The sequence below is a fragment of the Sinohyriopsis cumingii genome, chromosome 7 (assembly GCF_028554795.1).
Source record: "Sinohyriopsis cumingii isolate HCF-2022 chromosome 7, ASM2855479v2, whole genome shotgun sequence".
In the NCBI taxonomy this organism is placed as follows: Eukaryota; Metazoa; Mollusca; class Bivalvia; order Unionida; family Unionidae; genus Sinohyriopsis; species Sinohyriopsis cumingii.
Genome location: NC_142967.1, coordinates 81176543 through 81200282, shown reverse-complemented (window position 1 = coordinate 81200282; position 23740 = coordinate 81176543). Strand labels below are relative to the sequence as shown.

The 23740-nt window shown below is 34.7% G+C and overlaps 1 protein-coding gene across 1 annotated transcript in view; it reads right to left on the bottom strand.

Annotated features, from left to right (window-relative positions):
- LOC149795620 (uncharacterized) overlaps positions 1–23740 on the bottom strand; it is a 34129-nt gene that overhangs the window by 4111 nt on the left and 6278 nt on the right. The window contains exons 3-8 of the mRNA XM_089965452.1: positions 22460–22538; positions 20286–20411; positions 16099–19151; positions 13967–14111; positions 7071–7208; positions 3271–3555 (exon numbers count right to left, since the gene is read on the bottom strand). Coding sequence (XP_089821578.1) covers positions 3271–3555; positions 7071–7208; positions 13967–14111; positions 16099–19148 — 3618 coding nt within the window. The 5' untranslated portion in view covers positions 19149–19151; positions 20286–20411; positions 22460–22538. The remainder of the gene's footprint in view (positions 1–3270; positions 3556–7070; positions 7209–13966; positions 14112–16098; positions 19152–20285; positions 20412–22459; positions 22539–23740) is intronic.

Below are 23740 nucleotides of genomic sequence, written 5' to 3'. Positions count from 1 at the left end.
AGTATTTTTTTTTAAGGAAAGAACTCCAAAAGGAACTCTATCCCCATAGTTCAGTGCTCTTTTTTGCTTTTAGGTTTCAGATTTGTACTCCCTCTTTCCCGTTTTAAGCACTTGAAACAACTCCTGTGATAATAATTATATGAATATCATATACCTTACTTTGTTTTTGGTTAATATCATGATATTCTCAGTAACTGCAATTCACTGTCACAATTCAGCTGGTATGCAAACAAATTTACTCTCAACCTCTCAACTATATTTAGGGAAGGGGGTGGGGTGCCAGATAGTCCCAGTACAATGGCTTGATGGACTTTGGTTATTTCCATAAAAACAATCATTAAGACATTTAATTCTGCTTGGTGCATGTGTACCAGATTAAAGGTAAAATAAAAATGTAACTTGTTCATACGTTTTGTGCCACTTTGGTTTATTAAATCAGGCCCATTTTGTGCCAGTTGACTGAAGCACTGGAGCTTGACCTTTGGACAACAAAATCTGTACGGTTCTTTCATCTACAAAATTTTGGTAACTGTAGATGGTGGCGAACTCAAATTACTGTGTGGAAAACATTTTTCTTCTTTCAGTGAATAACCTTGACCTTAGAACTTTTGAACCCTAATATGTTCCTTCCTAACCCTAAGTGCATACAATCCATTAAATTTGGTAGCTGAAAATGGTGGACAAGTTACTGTGCAAAAACGAAATGGTTATAGACGGACAGATGACGTCAAAACACAATATGCTCTGCCTTGTAATTAACTGGTTATAGATAGATGATGTCAAAACACAATATGCTCTGCCTTATAATTAATTGGTTATAGACAGACAGATGACATCAAAACACAATATGCTCTGCCTTGTAATTAATTGGTTATAGATAGATGATGTCAAAACACAATATGCTCTGCCTTATAATTAATTGGTTATAGACAGACAGATGACATCAAAACACAATATGCTCTGCCTTGTAATTAATTGGTTATAGATAGATGATGTCAAAACACAATATGCTCTGCCTTGTAATTAATTGGTTATAGACAGACAGATGACATCAAAACACAATATGCTCTGCCATGTAATTAATTGGTTATAGACAGATGACATCAAAACACAATATGTTCTGCCTTATAATTAATTGGGTACAGATTGACATGTTACATTAAAACAAACTGCTCCAGTGACCTAGTGGTTAGAGTGTCCACCTCGAAAGCAGGAGGTTGTGAGTTAGAACCCTGGCCGAGTCATACAAACGATTTACTAAAATGGTACTAACAGATGCCTCACTAGGCGCTCAACATTAAGAGGCTAGTGTTAGGACTGGTCGGCCTGGTGTCAGGATAATGTGACTGGGTGGGACATCATGCTACATATCTGCAGCATGATGCTCCAGTGTAGGCATCACTATAAACTGCCACATTGCAGACATCGTAGCGATATGACTGAAAAATTGTTAAAGCTACGTTAAAAATCTTAATCACACACACACACACACATCAAAACAATATGTTCTGCCTTGTAATTAATTGGTTACAGACTGACAGATGACATTAGAACAATATGATCTCCCTTGTAATTAACTGGTTACAGACAGATGACATTAAAACAATATGATCTGCCTTGTGATGAACCATAAAAACTGCTCAATAAAATTAAGCAATTTCGAAATTCTTGGCATAAAGGTCTTTCAGATTTGTTTACATTAAGCTGATCCACTCTTAAATACGGCCATCATTACTAAAATGGAAAAATTTCAAATGATGCTGATTTGTCTTTAGATATGACCACCATCATTAATAATTTAAAAAAACTTAAATCATCAAAAACGCTTAACAGAATTTAACCAAATTAACGAAATGTATCCTGTCATGAAAATCACAAATCTGTTCAAATGGTACTTATTCGTCATAAGATATGACCACAAGAACTAAAATATAAAAACCTTTAAGTGACTTTTCAATAACCCCTTAACACAATCTGACAGAAAGCATGTACTTTTTTTATATTGTGTGTATATTCTCTAAGGGTAAGGTTATGAACAATTGCAAAATTATGAAATAGGGCCAAGTCCTCAGTGATGGGAAAGCTCGGGGGACTGCTGCTTGCATGAATGAAATGTCATTCTTATGCCAAGAAAGTGACCCTACACATAAATAGGAAATAAATCACACTATAATGTCAATGAACAATGTAGCAGCTATGTGCTTCAAGTCTTCTTTACCCTATATAGCTTCAATACAAATGTTAATTTGCATTCACAAGCTGACGTGTTTCAAACATCCAGGTGAGGGATAACAGGTCCAGTTGGGCCTCTTGTTTACATTATTAAACTTCTCAAGTTATTTTTCTTGATTTCAATGGAACTAGAACTTTTTAGTAGCCGTTTGCCAGTTAGGGATGTTCTATTTAAACATGGTATCCAGGAAAGGCTGGGTTTTTTTAAAGGTAGGCCATGGTACTGAAAGGCTGTTTTTTTTTTAAAGGTAGGCCATGGTACTGAAAGGCTGTTTTTTTTTTTAAAGGTAGGCCATGGTACTGAAAGGCTGTTTTTTTTTTAAAGGTTGGCCATGGTACTGAAAGGCTGTTTTTTTTTTAAAGGTAGGCCATGGTACTGAAAGGCTGTTTTTTTTTTAAAGGTAGGCCATGGTACTGAAAGGCTGTATTTTTTTAAATGTAGGCCATGGTACTGAAAGGCTGTTTTTTTTTTTAAATGTAGGCCATGGTACTGAAAGGCTGTTTTTTTTTTAAAGGTTGGCCATGGTACTGAAAGGCTGGTTTTTTTTTAAAGGTAGGCCATGGTACTGAAAGGCTGTTTTTTTTTTAAAGGTAGGCCATGGTACTGAAAGGCTGTTTTTTTTTTAAGGTAGGCCATGGTACTGAAAGGCTGGGTTTTTTTTAAAGGTAGGCCATGGTACTGAAAGGCTGTTTTTTTTTTTAAAGGTAGGCCATGGTACTGAAAAAGTTTATATGAAAATGGAACAAAATTCTAAGGTTGACTGATCCATGCTGAAAGCACCTTCCCCAAATCTCAAGTACATTTTACTAGAATTGCCTATACCAGGCCTAACTTGGTGTTTTATAATTACAAATCTAATTGGCACAAAAGATTTTTTTTTTTTAAATTCAAAGTGTACTTCCTCTGTAAAATGCAATAATATGAAAAGCCTTGATAAAATGAACTTTTAAACTGATTAGGAAACAAACTGATTTTGTGAAAACAATTGTTAGAGAAATAGAAGCAATTGGACAGTGACCATTTAACATTATATTCACCTGTAATATATTTCTGTCCACTGAAATTATAACATAATGGCTGTCAATCTTGGTATTCCCATGATCCATCCAGTCAGATCTCCATGGTGACAAAGACTCCAAATGACAAACATTCACCTCTGCTGCCATGTCAACATAAACTGCCAACTCTTTCTCAGTTGCCACACTTAATGCTTGCAAGGCCTTAAAAGGGATGTTCTCTATCACCACCACGTGGAGCTCAGATGCTAGAAGGACAACTTCTTCACAGACTTGTCCCTTTGATAATATTACATCAATTCTTAGCTGAAGCAGAACAACACTGTGTTAGTCAAATACATTATTCAGGGAAATAAAATCTGATCGTTTAGAAGTAAGTCATTTTAACAATTACTATGCTAGTGAAATATGAAATGTGTTCACAGTTTTCAACATATATGATATTTTGTTAGAAATTAACCTTGAACAAAATATGGTATCACACAAAGACCAAAAAATCAAGTGACAGTACATGTTTCACTTCCTTTTTTAAAGAAGGCATTTCGTCCACTGTACAAAGTTTCATCTGCATAATTAAATCGCAGCACTGTACGATTAGCAACACAGGAATAAATCATTACAAAAACTGTGTTTGCCTGCACCATGCCGTCACTTCTAATCTAAGATATCTAGCAGTACCATATTGGTTTTTGGAGTATTATCTGTACTTGAAACAAGGTTAAGATTTCAGAGCTTTACAAATATCTGTACTTTCCAGAAAGAAAGATTTGGAGGGTACTTGAAACAAGGTTAAGATTTCAGAGCTTTACAAATATCTGTACTTTCCAGAAAGAAAGATTTGGAGGGTACTTGAAACAAGGTTAAGATTTCAGAGCTTTACAAATATCTTGTACTTGATTAGAGAACAGGTGTTCACAATACATCCTACTTTGTAGGCTTGAATATATAACTCCAAAACAAGAAGGATGCAGTGACCCAGCTTTTGCATCTGACTTTATGACCACACGTTTGAAAAAAGACAAAGACACTATTCTCAGAGTAGAATGCAATGACCCATTTTCATATTATAATCTCAAAATGCAGCTAAACTGCAAGTTTTGTTGCCAAAAACAACTAAATGAAGATCTGACATTAAACTGGTCTATGTAACATGTTACATAACACGATACTAAAACATGGACTATGTAATATGTTACATAACACTATACTAAAACATGGACTATGTAGTATGTTATGTAACACTATACTAAAAGAATGGACTATATAATGTTATGTAACACTGTACTAAAACATGGACTATGTAGTATGTTATGTAACACTATACTAAAACATGGACTGTGTAACATGTTACATAATATTATACTAAAACATGGACTATTTAATATGTTACATAACACAATACTAAAACACTGACTATGTAATATATTATGTAACACTATACTAAAACATGGATTGTAATATGTTACATAACACTACTAAAACATGGTCTGTAATATGTTATGTAACACTATACTAAAACATGGACTATGTAATATGTTTTGTAACACTATACTAAAACACGGACTAAGTAATATGTTTTGTAACACTATACTAAAACATGGACTATGTAATATGTTTTGTAACACTATACTAAAACACGGACAATGTGATATGTTACATAACACTATACTAAAACATGGACTATGTAATGTTACATAACACTATACTAAAACATTGACTATGTAATATGTTTTGTAACACTATCCTAAAACACGGACTATGTAATATGTTATGTAACACTATCCTAAAACATGGACTATGTAGTATGTTATGTAACACTATACTAAAACATGGACTATGTAGTATGTTATGTAACACTATACTAAAACATGGACTATGTAGTATGTTATGTAACACTATACTAAAACATGGACTATGTAATATGTTACATAACACTATACTAAAACATGGACTATGTAGTATGTTATGTAACACTATACTAAAACATGGACTATGTAATATGTTACATAACACAATACTAAAGCACTATGTAATATGTTACGTAACACTATACTAAAACACAGACTATGTAATATGTTATGTAACACTATCCTAAAACATGGACTATGTAATGTTACATAACACTATACTAAAACATTGACTATGTAATATGTTTTGTAACACTATCCTAAAACACGGACTATGTAATATGTTATGTAACACTATACTAAAACATGGACTATGTAATATGTTACATAACACTATACTAAAACATGGACTATGTAGTATGTTATGTAACACTATACTAAAACATGGACTATGTAGTATGTTATGTAACACTATACTAAAACATGGACTATGTAGTATGTTATGTAACACTATACTAAAACATGGACTATGTAATATGTTACATAACACAATACTAAAGCACTATGTAATATGTTACGTAACACTATACTAAAACACGGACTATGTAATATGTTATGTAACACTATACTGAAACATGGAACGTGTGAGTTATATACTCTGTTGCATAGCAATATACTAAAACATGGACTATGGATCATGAGATGTGTTGCACATAGGATCCCAAGGGTATGTGACACTGTGTCCCATACTCTCTATATCTGGGGTATGTGACACTGTGTCCCATACTCTCCAAATTTGGGATATGTGAGACTGTGTCCCCATCTCTACAGATATGGGGTATGTGACAATGTGTCCCATACTCTCCATATCTGGGGTATGTGACACTGTGTCCCATACTCTCCATATCTGGGGTATGTGACACTGTGTCCCATACTCTCCATATCTGGGGTTGTGACACTGTGTCCCATACTCGCCATATCTGGGGTATGTGACACTGTGTCCCCATCTCTACAGATATGGGGTACGTGACAGTGTCCACTACTCTCCAAAATCTGGGGTATATGACCCTGTGTCCCCTACTCCCCATATCTGGGGTATGTGATACTGCATGCCCTACAGGGGGACATGCAACATTTTAGACAGACAAAGAAAGTAATAGTACATAATGTATTAATAGTATTAAAATGCTTCAATAATTTTGCCACCTTAATTTATCTGCACTAGACTTTCATGTTTTCCTTGGACATTTTTCATTACTCCATTACAAGTTTTATAATGTGCTCAGGTAACAATAAAATATGAACATGTCTGAATATTTAGTTATCCTAAAATGAGCAGCATCATGGAATTTTTCCATTCCAGATCTTGCTGTATTATAAACCAGCATTTATTATAGTAAATAGTCATGTTTCCTGAATTACTTTTCTGTCTAATCTAACAAATAATTAATTAAATGACATTGTGCATTTGCATAAGTTATTCTCTTTGTCATTAGGTGAACCTCAAAATAATATTCCTTGCCAAAACGGTGACTTTAAGCTTATGAATAGGTTACACTATCGGCCATCAAACAGTTTTCATTGCAACTCAGACAACAACCACAAACCTTGTTTGTTTCCATTGCCAAATACATTCTTTTAAAAATGAGATTCATTGTCATCTTACAGTTTTAATCACATTTCACCATTCTGGCCACTGCAGCAAGCCAACAGTGACAGAATGACATCATTAATGAGAAGTTGTAGACATATTTTTTAATTTTGTTCTGACAAGAACATATGCATGGGGGGGGAGGGGGGCAGCACTGGGTCAGGATTTGAGGTACAAAGGACAAAGAGCTGTAGGAAACCTACAAGCCCATGCTCCATGTGCAACATTGCATGATGGCTATGCATTGTGTTGTTACATAATATAGTAAAATCAACAATCCAAAACAAGACACACAATAAAATAAGATTACAAAATTAGCATACCTGTTGTAGTGTATCACGAACATCCTGTAGCCATTGGTTAGTTGGCGTTGGCTTTATTGTATGAGTAACAAGTGGACCTTGAATTGAAGTCTTGTGTCCAATATGCTGGAAAGTAGGACTCACTGTTCCATTTACCATCTGAAGAAAAAACCCCAAGAGAAATGGGTTATTCAGAAAATGAATTTTGAATCTATTGTCTACAATTTAGGCATGGTTTTGTTCTAGGATAAAGTAAGAGATAAATGCCTTACACATGAACCTGATAAATGCCTTACACATGAACCTGTTTCTGAACAAATAGTCTAGTTTCATGCTGATAATTTTCTGGAATGTTTAAACAAAATTGAAGTAGTTGGTCCTTATGACCAACTTGAAACTCTACGAAACTTATGAAAGCAGATCTGAAAGACCCAGAGAACCAGGAACTATTTAAAACTTGCTGGTCCTTCAGGTCAGAGAAAAGTTTTGGGAAAGGATAAAAACAGCTGACTCCATGTAACAATTTTATAGTTTCCCTAATTTAGTAAGACTTACTTGAATATTATGCTAACAGCAAGTCAGTGATGTGATGGAATAAAATTAAATAATTATGTTTTCTGTTTCAAAAAAGAAGAGAAATATAAGAGTTGGTGCCAAGATAAAGGATATCCCATGTTCCAAATTAAATTATAAATGGCCAGCATCAAGATGTAGAAACCCTATAGTAAATCTGTCTACAAATTGATTCACACCTCTTATAAGTTCTGCAACCCTTGCACATAACTGGATGCCATTTGGTAGATGAATTGCCCATTACATGTAGATGTGTGTTTTAAAGGTTTTGCTTTCTCAGGTCAAATTTTAACAGTTCCTCCCATTATTCATACATTTTAAATATACACAGCAGCAGATTTTTGGAACCAGCACAGTTCAGAAAGTATTCAACACATTCTGAAGCAATTAAGTGTTTACATTGTCTCACAAATATAAATGTCTCATCAACTCTATTTTATGTAGAGTTGTGTCCCTTGATAACTTAATATCTTTATATGGTATGTTGCTTGTAACCAAAAATCATTCAACATGTTCTAATGGAATGTGATATAAACATTCTCATAGATCTTAAAATGCCCTTCATGGGTTTTGCCTTGTCAACTCCATTTTGGACAGAGTTACTGCCCTTAATAATTAACTTTGTATCTTCACATGGGATGTTCATTGTAACTGTCATAACTCCAGAACTATTCAACATATTCTGACGCAACTTATAGATATCTCCCAGACTTGCATGCAGCTTTTACAGGTTTAGTGTTATCCATTTGATTTTAGAGTTATTCCCCTTGTCACAAATTCTCCTCTTTATGGAAACTTGGAATGTTATCTGCAATCAGCATAACCAAAATTGTTAAGCATATTATAATGAAAATCAGTAAGAACATTAACTCTTAGACTTGTAAATATTGGCTTTCTCTCATCTACATCATTTTGGTCAGAGCTGTAGTCCTTGTCAATGAATTTCGTATCTTCACAATGGATGCTATTTGTAATCATCGTAGCTTGACAACCGTTCAACATATGCCGCTTGATGTGAACACAGTTTCATAGATCTAAGATCATCTCTTATCAGTTTTATTTCATCAACTCAAGTTTGGATGGAGATGTGTCAATTTCTGATCAACTTCATACCTTTATATGGGATGATGCTTGTAATGGTAAGTCACTAAAAGGTTGAATTTCAAGCCATCCATGTAATCATTTAAAGGTGTTAAATATCCATCTTCTCTTAACACTGCTTTTCCCAACACAAGTTTCTCTGCTTAAGGTCCTTCAGTGAAAAATGTCTCAAATGAAAACCAACTGTGAACTCAAATGCCTTCAGCTGCAATTCAAAAAGGGCAGTAACTCTTTCAAAAAAGAGGCACAATGATTGATCATACGATTACCATCAGTACATCAAGTGTTATTCTGTCGTAGATTGCATTTAGCTGTAATTTAAGTGAAATTAGTGCCCTAAGTCTTCCCCTAACATGAAAGGGACCATGAATCCCTTGCAGAATCTACAATATGGCAACTTTTGTTTACCAAAAATTGTTGCTTTCTCTGATCCATCTCAAGATCCATAAGCTGACGACTCCTTTGAAACAGAAAGTGCCATAGGTATCTTCCTTGAGCAGATTGCGTCCAACCACAGAAGAATACGAAGAGGCTACTTGATCCTTCCTGCTTCTCTTGAGGGGTGGCTTTCAATGACAGGTATCAAGTGCCTGGTATCTGTCACTGTGCCCAATGACCAGTGAGCAGTACCTTGCTTTGCACAGCACCTGCTGTCCAGTTGCTCATCCTGGTACTCGGTGCCTCAAGCCAATACCAGGTACTGGGTGCCAAAGCCTGATACATGGTGACCATGACAATGTATCAACAATCTTGACCCTCTTTGTAAGACCGATACATGGTGACCATGACAATGTATCAACAACCTTGACCCCTCTTTGTAAGACCGTGAATCATCCTAAGATGTCCAGAAGCACACGTTTTCTGTCTGAATTTTACATAATTTCTCAGATCCAGTAAATATTTTCTTGCTTGTTGAGTAAGAATGTTTTTTGTACACTGGCCATCTCTGTTAAATATTTTGTTCGGGTGTTAGAACCACATTCAGTTTCCCTGCATATTATATCAACAGTGTAGCTAGAAGAATGTAGGCTTCAATATCAACACTGCCTATTTTTATCAATAGGCTCTCAAATGTCAGCACCATGTCCTTCACAATTTCAGTTTTAGAGTAAGCTTAATCATCCAACTTTAGGTACAGCTGTTAGACAACAAGTAGCATACAAAGAACAAATTCAGCTAATATAAGGTACTGGCCATTTAATTTTATTTTGAGCTGAAATATTTTCTTTTATCTAAAAAAAAAACCTGTTTCCTGCCAACAATGTCCTGGATATAATATGATGTTATTCTGCTGTAAATCAGAGAAAGCTATCTTTCCAGCTATTGAAAAATACATAGCACAGGCCTAATCACACTAACATCTTATACATACCACAGGCCTAATCACACTAACATCCTATACATAGCACAGGCCTAATCACACTAACATCTTATACATACCACAGGCCTAATCACGCTAACATCCTATACATAGCACAGGCCTAATCACACTAACATCCTATACATAGCACAGGCTTAAACATTTTATCCATACCACAGGCCTAATTACACTAACATCTTATACATACCACAGGCCTATACACACTAACATCTTAAACACACCACAGGCCTACATCCACTAATATCTTATACATACCACAGGCCTACACACACTAACATCTTATACATAGCACATGCCTACATCCACTAACATTTTATACATATCACAGGCCTAAACATTTTATACATACCACAGGCCTAATTACACTAACATCCTATGCATGCCACAGGCCTATACACACTAACATCCTATGCATGCCACAGGCCTACACACACTAACATCTTATACATAGCACAGGCCTACACACACTAACATCTTATACATAGCACAGGCCTACACCCACTAACATTTTATACATATAACAGGCCTACACATACTAACATTTTATCATACCACAGGCCTGATCACACTAACATCCTATACATACCACAGGCCTATACACACTAACATCTTAAACACACCACAGGCCTACACACACTAATATCTTATACATACCACAGGCCTACACACACTAGCATCTTATACATAGCACAGACCTACACACGATAACATTTTATACATACCACAGGCCTACACAAAGGAACATTTTATACACACCACAGGCCTACACACACAAACCTTTTATACATACCACAGGCATAATCACACTAACATCCTATACATACCACAAGCCTAATCACACTAAGATCTTATACATACCACAGGCCTACACACACTAACATCTTATATATACCACAGGCCTACACACACTAACATCTTATATATACCACAGGCCTACACACACTAACATCTTATACATAACATAGGTCTAATCATACTAACATCTTATATATACAACAGGCCTAATCACACTAACATTTTATACATACCACAGGCCTAATCACACTAACATTCTATGCATACCACAGGCCTACACAAAGGAACATTTTATACACACCACAGGCCTACACACACAAACCTTTTATACATACCACAGGCCTACACACACTAACATCTTATTCATACCACAGGCCTAAACACACTAACATCTTATACATAGCACAGGCCTAATCACACTAACATCCTATACATACCACAGGCCTACACACACTAATATCTTATACATACCACATGCCTACACACACTAACATCCTATACATACCACAGGCCTAATCACACTGATATCCTATACATACCACAGACCTAATCACACTAACATCCTATACATACTGCAGGCCAACACACACTAAAATTGTATGCATACCACATGCCTACACACACTAACATCCTATACATACCACAGGCCTAATCACACTGATATCCTATACATACCACAGACCTAATCACACTAACATCCTATACATACTGCAGGCCAACACACACTAAAATTGTATGCATACCACATGTCTACACACACTAACATCCTATACATAGCACAGGCCTACACACACTAACATTTTATACATAGCACAGGCCTACACATACTAACATCTTATACATAGCACAGGCCTACACATACTAACATCTTATACATAGCTCAGGCCTACACATACTAACATCTTATACATAGCACAGGCCTACACATACTAACATCTTATACATAGCACAGGCGTAATCACACTAACATCTTATACATAGCACGTGCCTAATCACACTAACATCTTATATATACCACTGGCCTAATGACACCAACATTTTATACATACCACAGGCCTACACACACTAGCATCTTATACATACCACTGGCCTACACACACTAACATTTTATACATAGCACAGACCTAATCACACTAACATCTTATACAACACTCCCTCGATAACTCGTGCCCTGACAACTCGGGAACCTGCTTATAATGCGGGGTCAAACATGGATCCCATTTTTAAAAAAGGAAAATACTCCCATTCCAAAACTGATCCCTAATTATTGAACTTGACGAAAATCACGATCAAAATTGCTAACTTAAACGATGATATATTCATCTTTTTATGGTCGAAAACGGTAGATAGGATCTGGAAATTGTAATCACCATTTCGAAATTATCAGCTTTTAATAAGAAGTCATATAAATGGTTACATTTTCTTTCCAAATGACATTCACTGTACACAATAATTAAAGATATTCAAGGAAATTTTGATCAATGAAAATGTCACGCCTAGTGTAAGCAGTACATTATCATTTAAATGCCAATTAAATAATTTTTCTTAAGTGAAATTTGTCTTTTAATTCTATCTTTTAGTTCCTCTTAAGTGTAATCATCATAAATGCAATGTGTATTTAAACATAAAACATGTCACCTATGTCCGTAGGCATTTCTGTAAGAACACAATTAAGTGCCAACCATGTTTTGATAAATGACTTGCAAGTATTGGTTGTATTGTTGCATAGCATTAAAGGCTGGTCTCCTTTGTATTATCAAGTTAATATGAATCAAATCAAGAAGGTGGAATAAAAGAAAAGTTACAAGGCACGCAAATCCATCCTATTCAAAATCTAGCAGCCCCAGTCGTATGTTGGGTGAACTCACTTCAGTTGATCAATTGAATTGTTATAGTGTATGTAACATAAACTACCTTAATTTAACCGACTTATTCATAATTGTGATCAAAATAGCAAGGCAACCAAGCAAAATGAATACTTCGCAAAATAAAGAACTTGGTTTCACAGATATAGACCATTGTGGGCAAGCGAGTTTCTGAGAATTCCTGAACTGTCACTTAGAGATATCCTCAAGGATGATAAGAAGTTTCACTATTACTTCGAATGAAATCACGACATCATTATTGTACTAACTGAACAATACAAAATTTGAGTTGCCATGTAGACGATTGTCTCACAAAATAAATGTCGCTAGTTTTTGACAAAAAATGAAGCTTGTTTAGTGGCTTTTCAACAATTAGTCTAGTTCCCTGCTACTCTTGAATCCTGATATGGCAGTGAAAGGCAGTTTTAACAGTGCAAGAAAATATTGTCAAAGTATGTGGTAGAAGACAGGATTTTGATTGCCTGTGGCTTACACTCAATCTTATTAAAATCAGACCTCCGCTGTCCTACGTGACCACTTAGAGGACATGTTCTGCTGACCTTTAAATTAGCCAAAGGAAATGAAGCTTTAATAAATCTGAAAGTGAATCATATCATTCGGTACACATCCATGCTCTTCATCCACAGTGCTCAGCCTCCAAATGTGAAGATATATGACTTCATCTGATTGGCTGACAAAATTAGCAATTATGGTGATAACTTAGGTTACCAGAACATGACCCACAAGAGGTCACTGTCAGATATTCATGTATAACAGTGGAGATCTGATTTTAATCAGATTTGGTTTACACTATGCTTGTATGTAGAATTTTTTACAGACCAAAGATATCTAAATATATTCAGATCAAGTATACATTCAATTTTTGTTCCATAAGTACAAAATACAACAAGAAAAGAGAATGATTTTTAGACAAGATACCATCGCATTGTTAAAATAGTAAAGCCTTTCTGTTTGAATAAAAGTCTGAGAATAAAGCAATTGCTGAATACACATTCGTCTGCAAACCTCTATACAATACTATTGCAGTAATAATAAAAACAGTATCACTATTTTAGTATTATTATTATTCTTACCAACATGACAATGACAAAAATAAAAATAAATACTCCTACTACTACTACTTTTAGTAACAATTACATTAATCATCACTGGCAGTTGCTGCCAATTAAACATTGACATACCAGTGATCTACAAGGTTTATTTCTAATCTGGGATATGAGAATCATCTGGTCAGTGGAAACACTCAGTAGAAGACCATCCACTAGATCGGTGGTCTGCCTCAAACTGTTCTGTATTGTATGACAGTATACTTTCTTCACATCAAACCTAAAACAGAAAGGAGTTTCACAATCCTTGAATAAAATCTTACTTACAGTCAATAAGAACTTCATGAAATCTACATTATGCTTCCAAATTTTGTAGACCTTCATTAACATTTTGAGTGTCTGAAAATTTTTATGAGAAGCAATAGCAAAATAATTGTCTAAGCATAAACTGCATCTCTGACATGGCAAATTTAAGTTGTATTCATAAAAGTGTGTCTTATGCAAGCAAGGGTACTATTCAATTTAATGGTTGCATTTTTTTTCTTGGAACAGACACTGTACAGATGCACAAACCAATACATGTATGCTGTAGATCAGTCCATTTAGCCTTGCCTAGGCAGGTAAGGCAAAAATACATAAAAAAAACAGAAATTAGATATAAAAATACCACTGCCATCAACATAATGTGAGCAGCAGATGTTATCTGTCCTCTAAAATTATTAAATTTGCATAAACAAATGATACACAGAACTGCAGAGTCATTCATACTATTCTTAGTATTGTTACAGCCATGTAAGCTGCCTGATCCGATCCTACAAACATTTTAGGGTTGAATAACTAAACAAACTACTTGAGTTTTAGCAGTAGGCTGCTAACTCATTCTGTGTATAAAACATGTAGCAATAGGTTGCATAACTCATTCTGTGTATAAAAGATGTAGCAATAGGTTGCATAACTCATTCTGTGTATAAAAGATGTAGCAATAGGTTGCATAACTCACTCTATGTAAAATAGATACAGCAATAGGTTGCATAACTCATTTTGTCTATAACAGCTGTAGCAATAGGTTGCATAAATAACTCATTCTATGTATAATAAATACATCAATAGGTTGCATAACTCATTCTGTGTATAACAGATACAGCAATAGGTTGCATAACTCATTTTGTGTATAACAGATGTAGCAATAGGTTGCATAGCTCACTCTATGTAAAACAGATACAGCAATAGATTGCATAACTCATTTTGTCTATAACAGCTGTAGCAATAGGTTGCATAAATAACTCATTCTATGTATAATAAATACATCAATAGGTTGCATAACTCATTCTGTGTATAACAGATACAGCAATAGGTTGCATAACTCATTTTGTGTATAACAGATGTAGCAATAGGTTGCATAGCTCACTCTATGTAAAACAGATACAGCAATAGATTGCATAACTCATTTTGTCTATAACAGCTGAAGCAATAGGTTGCATAAATAACTCATTCTATGTATAATAAATACAGCAATAGGTTGCATAACTCATTCTGTGTATAACAGATGTAGCAATAGGTTGCATAACTCATTCTGTGTATAAGAGATACAGCAATAGGTTGCATAACTTATTCTGTGTATAAGAGATGTAACAATAGGTTGCATAACTCATTCTGTGTATAACAGATGTAGCAATAGGTTGCTCTGTGTATAACAGATGTAGCAATAGGTTGCATAACTCATTCTGTGTATAAGAGATGTAACAATAGGTTGCATAACTCATTCTGTGTATAAGAGATGTAGCAATAGGTTGCATAATTCATTGTGTATAATAGACGTAACATAGGTTACATAACTCATTCTGTGTATAAGAGATACAGCAATAGGTTGCATAACTCATTCTGTGTATAAAAGATGTAGCAATAGGTTGCATAACTCATTCTGGGTATAACAGATATAACAATAGCTTGCATAATTCATTCTGTGTATAACAGATATATATTACTGGTTTTTATATTGAATCTTTAGCCAGAAATTTTGTTAACATGAAAATCCTGTCTTTGTCTTTTTGTCACCAATATCTTGTCTTTTCTAAAACTGTATTATCATGAAAATATTCTATAGTCACCTTACCACTTATATATTTTATTTAGCACGTCAAGTTTCAATCTACTTCAAAAGACACAAAGTTATTTAAATATAATTTGTGTTTCCAAGATATAAGTAATCCATTGTATACAGGCATTTGAAGCGCAAATATAAATTGAATCAAAAGCCTCTCATCTACCTAGATGTGATGCTGTCTGCTGGTAAAGTAGACTGGTACACAACTGCCCTTGAGATGATCTCTACAATATCCTTATCATTTGTATGACCAAGTCTAGACACAAGGGAATGCACAGCTGGGTATAAAGCTTCTGTAAAATAAATTTCAGATTCAAATCTTTCTCTACATACATTATTTTCACCCTCCTGTAACAATGAATCAATTCTAGCATTTGATATTTTCACTTTTTTCTGGCTGATTTGTTTCAAGCTGCTGTGATCTCTTTCATTCGCAAATTCAACAATCTTCAACTCTCTGTCATTTTCAATTTTACCCATTTTACTTTCAAATAACATGCTTAGATTTCCCTCCAGTTCACTCTGAATATTTCCTGTGTTCGTCCGATTTTTAAATTCTTGCAAACGGTTTACTCCACTAACAGGGCAAATGTCTGAAGTTGCTTTATTTCTTTTTTTTTCAACAGCTTTGGACTTGATAAATGTCTGTCTCTGAAGAGATTTGTCATCTCCTTTATGATTAGCATGGTATAGATGACGGCTGTGTAACAATAACTTTGGTTTGCTTCTGTGAATATTCTGAATATCATCTGTTTTAGGCTGTGAGAAATCTGTCTCTATTTTGTTGTTTCCAAGGGATTCAAACCTTTGAAATGAAACCATTTTAGGCCTTGAATTTCCAAAATCATTAGAATTACTAGCACTCTTGGTTCCTTCTTTTGTCTTTTGAGGAAAATGTAATTGACTGCGAACTTTTCCCAAACATATTAGAAAGCCATCCTCTTTACCTTGTGCAGATGTATCATAGTATCCCAAAGACTCTGTAGTGTTTGGATTCAAATGGGTACATTTTGAACACTCTAGATTCACTATGGATGTATCCAAATGGGTACATTTTGAACACTCTAGATTCGCTGTGGATGTATCCAAATGGGTACATTTTGAACGCTTTGGATTTATTGTAGATGTATCCAAATGGGTGCATTTTGAACGCTTTGGATTTATTGTGGATATATCCAAATTGGTACATTTTGAACACTCTAGATTCACTGTGGATGTATCTGAATGGGTACATTTTGAACACTCTTGATTTATTGTGGATGTATCCAAATGGGTGCATTTTGAACACTTTGGATTTATTGTGGATGTATCTGAATGGGTGCATTTTGAACACTCTTGATTCATTGTGAATGTATCCAAATGGGTGCACTTTGAACGCTTTGGATGCATTGTGGATGTATCCAAATGGGTGCATTTTGAACGCTCTAGATTCACTGTGGATGTATACGAATGGGAGCATTTTGAACACTCTTGATTTGTTGTAGATGTATCCAAATGGGTACATTTGGAACATTCTTGATTCGTTGTGGATGTATCCAAATTGGTACATTTTGAACACTCTAGACACAATTTTGTCTGTACTGAAAGTTTATCAGAATGTATTTGTTCTGTCATTATTTTCAGTGAGGAGTCCAATGTTTTGAAATGTCTACTACTGTTTTGTAATCTTGAGAGACTGACATGGCCTTCAGAATCATGTTTTGTTGTTCCACTTTTTGGCCTAACTTTCAGATCATCCAACATAGCTCGCACATCTTTTAAACTTATTTTACCAGGCAATATTTGATCTTCATATTTAAGTAATGCTTTATCTTTGGATGCAGCTAAAACTAATGGATTCTTAGAAACAGGCATTGTACTATGATCAAATTCAAAACAAACATCAAATTCATCCTCATGTTTATGGTTGATATCATCTGTTATATGACCAGTTGTTAAATATGTTGGCTTATCAGAGTGACCATCAAACACTGCCGATCTCTCTTCTGACCCAATGCATTTTTGCATTTTATACATTTGGACATTTTGATAGGTCTGAGTTACAGTATCTTTGAAATCAGTTTTTTTTTCAATCTGTGAGTGACACAAATCTCCAGCTTTTTCTAATGTTACACAGCAGCCATCAATCTCTTTGTTCCTATCAAAAGAGTTCATAGGATGTTCAATCTCCCTTCTTGCTGACAATGTATCGTCAAAGCACTGCTCAAATTCACTGTCTGAGTCCCCACTGTCGCTATTCCTCATACATCTTGTCACTTTACTGTTAAATATAGCATCATGACAACTTGACATGCCTGCACTACCAGATGTAATTGTCACGTCTAGCATATTTTTATTTGATACATTCTCTTTTTCCATACCATCTCCTCTCTCTTCCACCTTTGATACATTCTCTTTTCCCATACCATCCCCTCTTTTTTCTACCTTTTCTGTAACATCATGATGGGACATGGAAAAATCTACCTTTAAATGTGTTAATAAATGTTTCTGAAGAAAAGCCTCATCAGCATCTGAATCCTGATCTGCCTCAACTCCACCACTCTCAAAGAACCAGCTGATGTCATCATCATCATTTACATTGGCTTGAATTCCTCTCATCTGAAGATGAATGACAGGAACATCTTCTATGTTTCCTTGATCTTCTATGTTTTCTTGACCTTCTATGTTTCCTTGATCTTCTATGTTTCCTTGACCTTCTTGTTTAGACCCAAATGTATCAAGACCTTCAATTTCTTGATTCATAGGTTCTGTTGGAATATTTACCAAAATATCTGAAAATTCTAAAGTTCTGCTATAAGATGTTTCAACATCTATGAATTGATGCTTGTCTTGAGTTCCAGTGCTTTTACCATCCCTTCCAGCACTCATAGAATTGCTATCTTCTTCTAGAGTCATTTTTAAACACTTATCACAGTCACTCTTTCTCTCAAAATGACATATTTGTTTCAAAGTATCTACTCTTTGGGTATCTGTTTTAAAATATGAGTTTTCAATACCAAGCATATCTTTGTCCATATTTCTGTCTTTTTCACAAAATAAAACCTTTTGGCAACATGGTTCACTGCCAGTAATTTCTTGCCTAAGTCCCCCTCTACCCAGTACTGTCTGTTGTTGATGAAACTTTAATCTAACCGGGATGAGAACTTCCTTCAGATGTTCTACACAGGCATCTAAACATGTCTGTATGATGGGAAGTGACACGGACAATGGCATTCCCTGAAATAAGAAGAATGTCTTTTATTTTTACATGAACTGAATATCTTTTCCAAACTATTTTACCAGTGGTTCACCAATAAATTGAACCTGGCAGTGCTTGTTCTTATCCTTGACCCTATCAATATGTGAAACAAATATGAACCATCTCATAACTGGACCCTATCAATATGTGAAACAAATATGAACCATCTCACAACCGGACCCTATCAATATGTGAAACAAATATGAACCATCTCACAACCGGACCCTATCAATATGTGAAACAAATATGAACCATCTCACAACCGGACCCTATCAATATGTGAAACAAATATGAACCATCTCACAACCGGACCCTATCAATATGTGAAACAAATATGAACCATCTCACAACCGGACCCTATCAATATGTGAAACAAATATGAACCATCTCACAACCGGACCCTATCAATATGTGAAACAAATATGAACCATCTCACAACTGGACCCTATCAATATGTAAAACAAATATGAACCATCTCACAACACGACCCTATCAATATGTGAAACAAATATGAACCATCTCGCAACCGGACCCTATCAATATGTGAAACAAATATGAACCATCTCACAACATGACCCTATCAATATGTGAAACAAATATGAACCATCTCACAACACGACCCTATCAATATGTGAAACAAATATGAACCATCTCACAAACAGACCCTATCAATATGTGAAACAAATATGAACCATCTCACAACCGGAGAGATGAAAATTAACATACAAGTAAATTATGCCCCTAAAAGTTAAGTGTAGCACCATACTTAACAGTAATAAAACAAATAAGATTGCAGAAAACATCAGCTCAAAAATTAATTTAATGCTTTTTAGACTTGCCCTATACCATAATAAAAAGGTCAAGTTATCATACAACTGTCCCTTTCTTATAACATAAATGCAGATTGCTTTTGTTTTTAAATTTATAATTGTGCAGTTGTCCAATGGGTATCACCATAGGAAAGCCTCAAGAAAACTTGATGATGCCATCACAACTAAAAATAGATTATCAATTAAAGCGGGAAAAATTATATTTTATAAATATGCTGAGGGTTTATATTACAAAAGGTACTTATGACCTATTGTTACAGAACTTAAGCAAGAGATAGTGACCTGGTATTGAAGTTCAGAGGCTGCCTTTGTCAGCAGACTAGTGAATAGAAGTAGAGTTTTGGTCCCTGTCCCAATTCTCTGGCTGAAACTGTGGCAGGCATTGGCAATGTATTGGCCTACTGGATGCTGGAAAACAAAATAAACATCATAGACAATATGTGACTGTGGAAAGTCTACTAACACTATTTTTTCCATTGGTAAGTGCAAATGAGAGCGATTGTGCTGCATGGTTTGGCAAATCAGTGATATACGAGTCATACCTACAGAAAACTTATACGAATGGCATGCATTAGCTACATGCTTACCCTCTAGGTCAGGCATGGGCATTTTCCTTCAGGGTGTGGGACAGATAAGTATTTTTTAAAGCCACACCATATGATAAAAATTAACAGATAAAATCAGGTCATGGGCTGCATTTTGCCCATCGCTGTTCTAGGTGATGTACAGAGCTGAAAGACAGATTGTTAGATGATATATTATTGTTGCATTGTACCCACCTGATATGGCAGACAACATATGCATATCAGATTAATATAAAAAGACTGATAACAAAATTATGCTGGCTATAAGATACATGATGAAAAATAGCAAAGATCAGGCAAATAAGCTGAAAGATATTAAATGTATAGACAAAAAGACAAGAATGGCAAGTGTCTGTTCAATATAAACACAAAGACAAAATTGGCAAGTGTCTGTTCAAAGGAAAAAAGAGAGGCAGAAAAAGGTAACTATTTTTTAAAAATCTTCCATACCTGAAAACCCCATATTGGTTGTAATATAAATTTCAAGTGAATTACTTACCAATAACTGCATTTAAAAGCATGACACTCCCAAACATTAGTAAGGTATTACCTGCCCCTTGTATGTGGAAGCGATATACTTCTAGAACAAGGAACTCACTAATACAAAGATCATCGTGTATGGAATTTGTGAAACGAAGAAACTGAAATGACAAAAGCTACACCAATGTACATAAAGTCATGGATGGACTGAGAGAAAAAAAGGAAAAATGATGACTACTGTTGGATAGAATTATGAAAATACTGTGCATTCAAATGAGGATGCATGATCTCTGTTTATTTTCAAATGTTTGTATTGTATAAGCCACATGGAGAACAAAAATACATCACACTCCTATTTTAAGTCAAAAATATTTACAATTCATAAATAAACTGCTCTTCCTTACACTGGAGACCTGTCCCCTTTAACTGGTACACAGGGGACCTGTCCCAATTTAAATGCAACCAATATCTTCTCACATAATTAATTTAATTTTTACATGTTCTGCTTGAGATTTACTGCTCTTATTTCTCCATCAAAACATCTATAAGTGAAAGCTTTAATGAAGATATGTGTTTGAACTTCACATTTCTGTACCCTACGAAATGGGACAAATTATTTTTCAATATTCTTTCTCTCATACTCTTTTATTTTTCCCACAATAATCGCACAAATGATATCTCTGAATCCTTTCTTCATAATTTAGAAGGATTTTGCCATGATGTGATTGCTTGCAAAATATTTAGAATGAGTGGTTGAGAGAAAGCTGAGAGCTGTTCCATTTAAACATACATGTTACCCAAGGAAGGCAGTTTTTTTTATAAATATATGTCAGGTTACTTTGACTGCACTGAGTCCATATTAAAATGAAAAGAAAGTTCTAAATTGCATCTATGGGTGAGTACCCCATATTCAAAGTACCCTCTCTGGGTCCCATGTATGCTTTACTGGAACAGCCTTGACAATAATTCCAGGTTTGATAAAGTATAATCCCTATTTTCTGATGTTTTCTTCAGAGTTAATTTAAAAAAAACTCCAGAAACAATGGTCCTTTCTCAGGCTTTGAACACAGTTTGTGAACATATGTTGCACAAAATACATAACTTTTATTTGAAATGACTGTACAATTAATTATACTTCAACACTACAGCTGATTTGCTTGTTTAATAAAAACATCACACATAATTGCACGCAAAGCCCAGTAAAGGGAGGCAATGCAGTTGGTAATTTTAAACAATCAAATTCAGGTTTTAATAATTTAAATGGTAAATTTTGGGAATTTGATTGGAATAAATTTGCAAGAGAAACAGATTTTTATATATACAACATTCCACAAAAAGCATGATAAATTCACGTTTGTCAAGATTTTCTCAATAATGGATGTTTAGTCCAACCTCTATTTGTAGGTGTTGCAGCAGTAAGTTGACATCTTGGATGAAAGCAGTTTCTCCATCTTCAAGTATGCATTTCAAACTGAAACAGGAAACATAAATGTACAAAGTTTCATTTTAAAATATAAAGTGACAACATGAATGAATACAAAAATAAAAATAACTCCATTAAAAATGAGGAACCCATGGTAGCTCAGTTGGTAGAGCACCTGTTCAATACCCACTTAGGTCAGCTGCCTTGGTTTGATCTTGGGAAAAGAACTTGGTTCTCATTTCTTCCACATAATACAGCCAATAATGTATTAAATATGCTGTTAAAACAAACAAAAACCATTAATTATAAATGAATGAAAATGCAGCATATTCTGTTTTGTGTAAAACAGGTTAGCATGCAATGTTGTCAGAGAAGGAGTAAACTTTGACCACTATAAACTACTCTCTTTCCTTGACACTGCCCTTTTGCCCTTGAATTCTGAATGTCAACTAGCTTCTTGGACAAAACTTAACTACACTTATGCTATTGACTGTTGCAAAAGGCTCCTGAGTATAAGGCATCTTGACTGGCAATCAAACTTAGGCCATTCGGATGTGATGCAGGTACTTCTAAGATGCTGAAAGGTTTCAATCTTTTGATCTGGTTGTTTGTTTGCTGCATTTACATTGTTCCTCTCATGTTACCAGTGATTTCTATAGACAAATCTTAATGAACCAATCTGCATTTCACCACATCATATTTTTACGGTGTCTTTTATTTCACTATGAGCATGGAGGAGTGTTTTCATTTTGTTTTCAATTGAAAGAGGCCAAAGTGTGTCTAGCATCTACAAAAAATCCTAATACAAGAGGGCAGTAGGGTAATTCTAGTTAAAATGATCTCCATATTATGTTGACTGTTTATGAATAAGATTTAAAGGTTACTCTTAATTTCACTATTTTCTGAAGACAAATCAAGATAATCTGAATAAAATTAAAAGGCTTTCCAACAAGAATGTATTTGTTTGTCAAATCTAGTCAAATTCTATTGTCATTTGTTTCAGAAGTCATCTAAAGAAATATCAGTTATATTAGACTGCAGATTTGCATAATTTGTATACATTTGTAAGGCCCTTATACAAATGTATCTCTTGTCAAATTTTATTTAATTCTGTTGAGAACTTTTTAGAAAAAGTCAATTAAAAGTGTTTTCCTATTATTTTTTTAAACAAGTTCCCTTGTTCATATTTGAATAGCCTTTTTACCTGAAAGCTGTTCATCAAATTTGATCATATTCAGTTGGGCAACTGT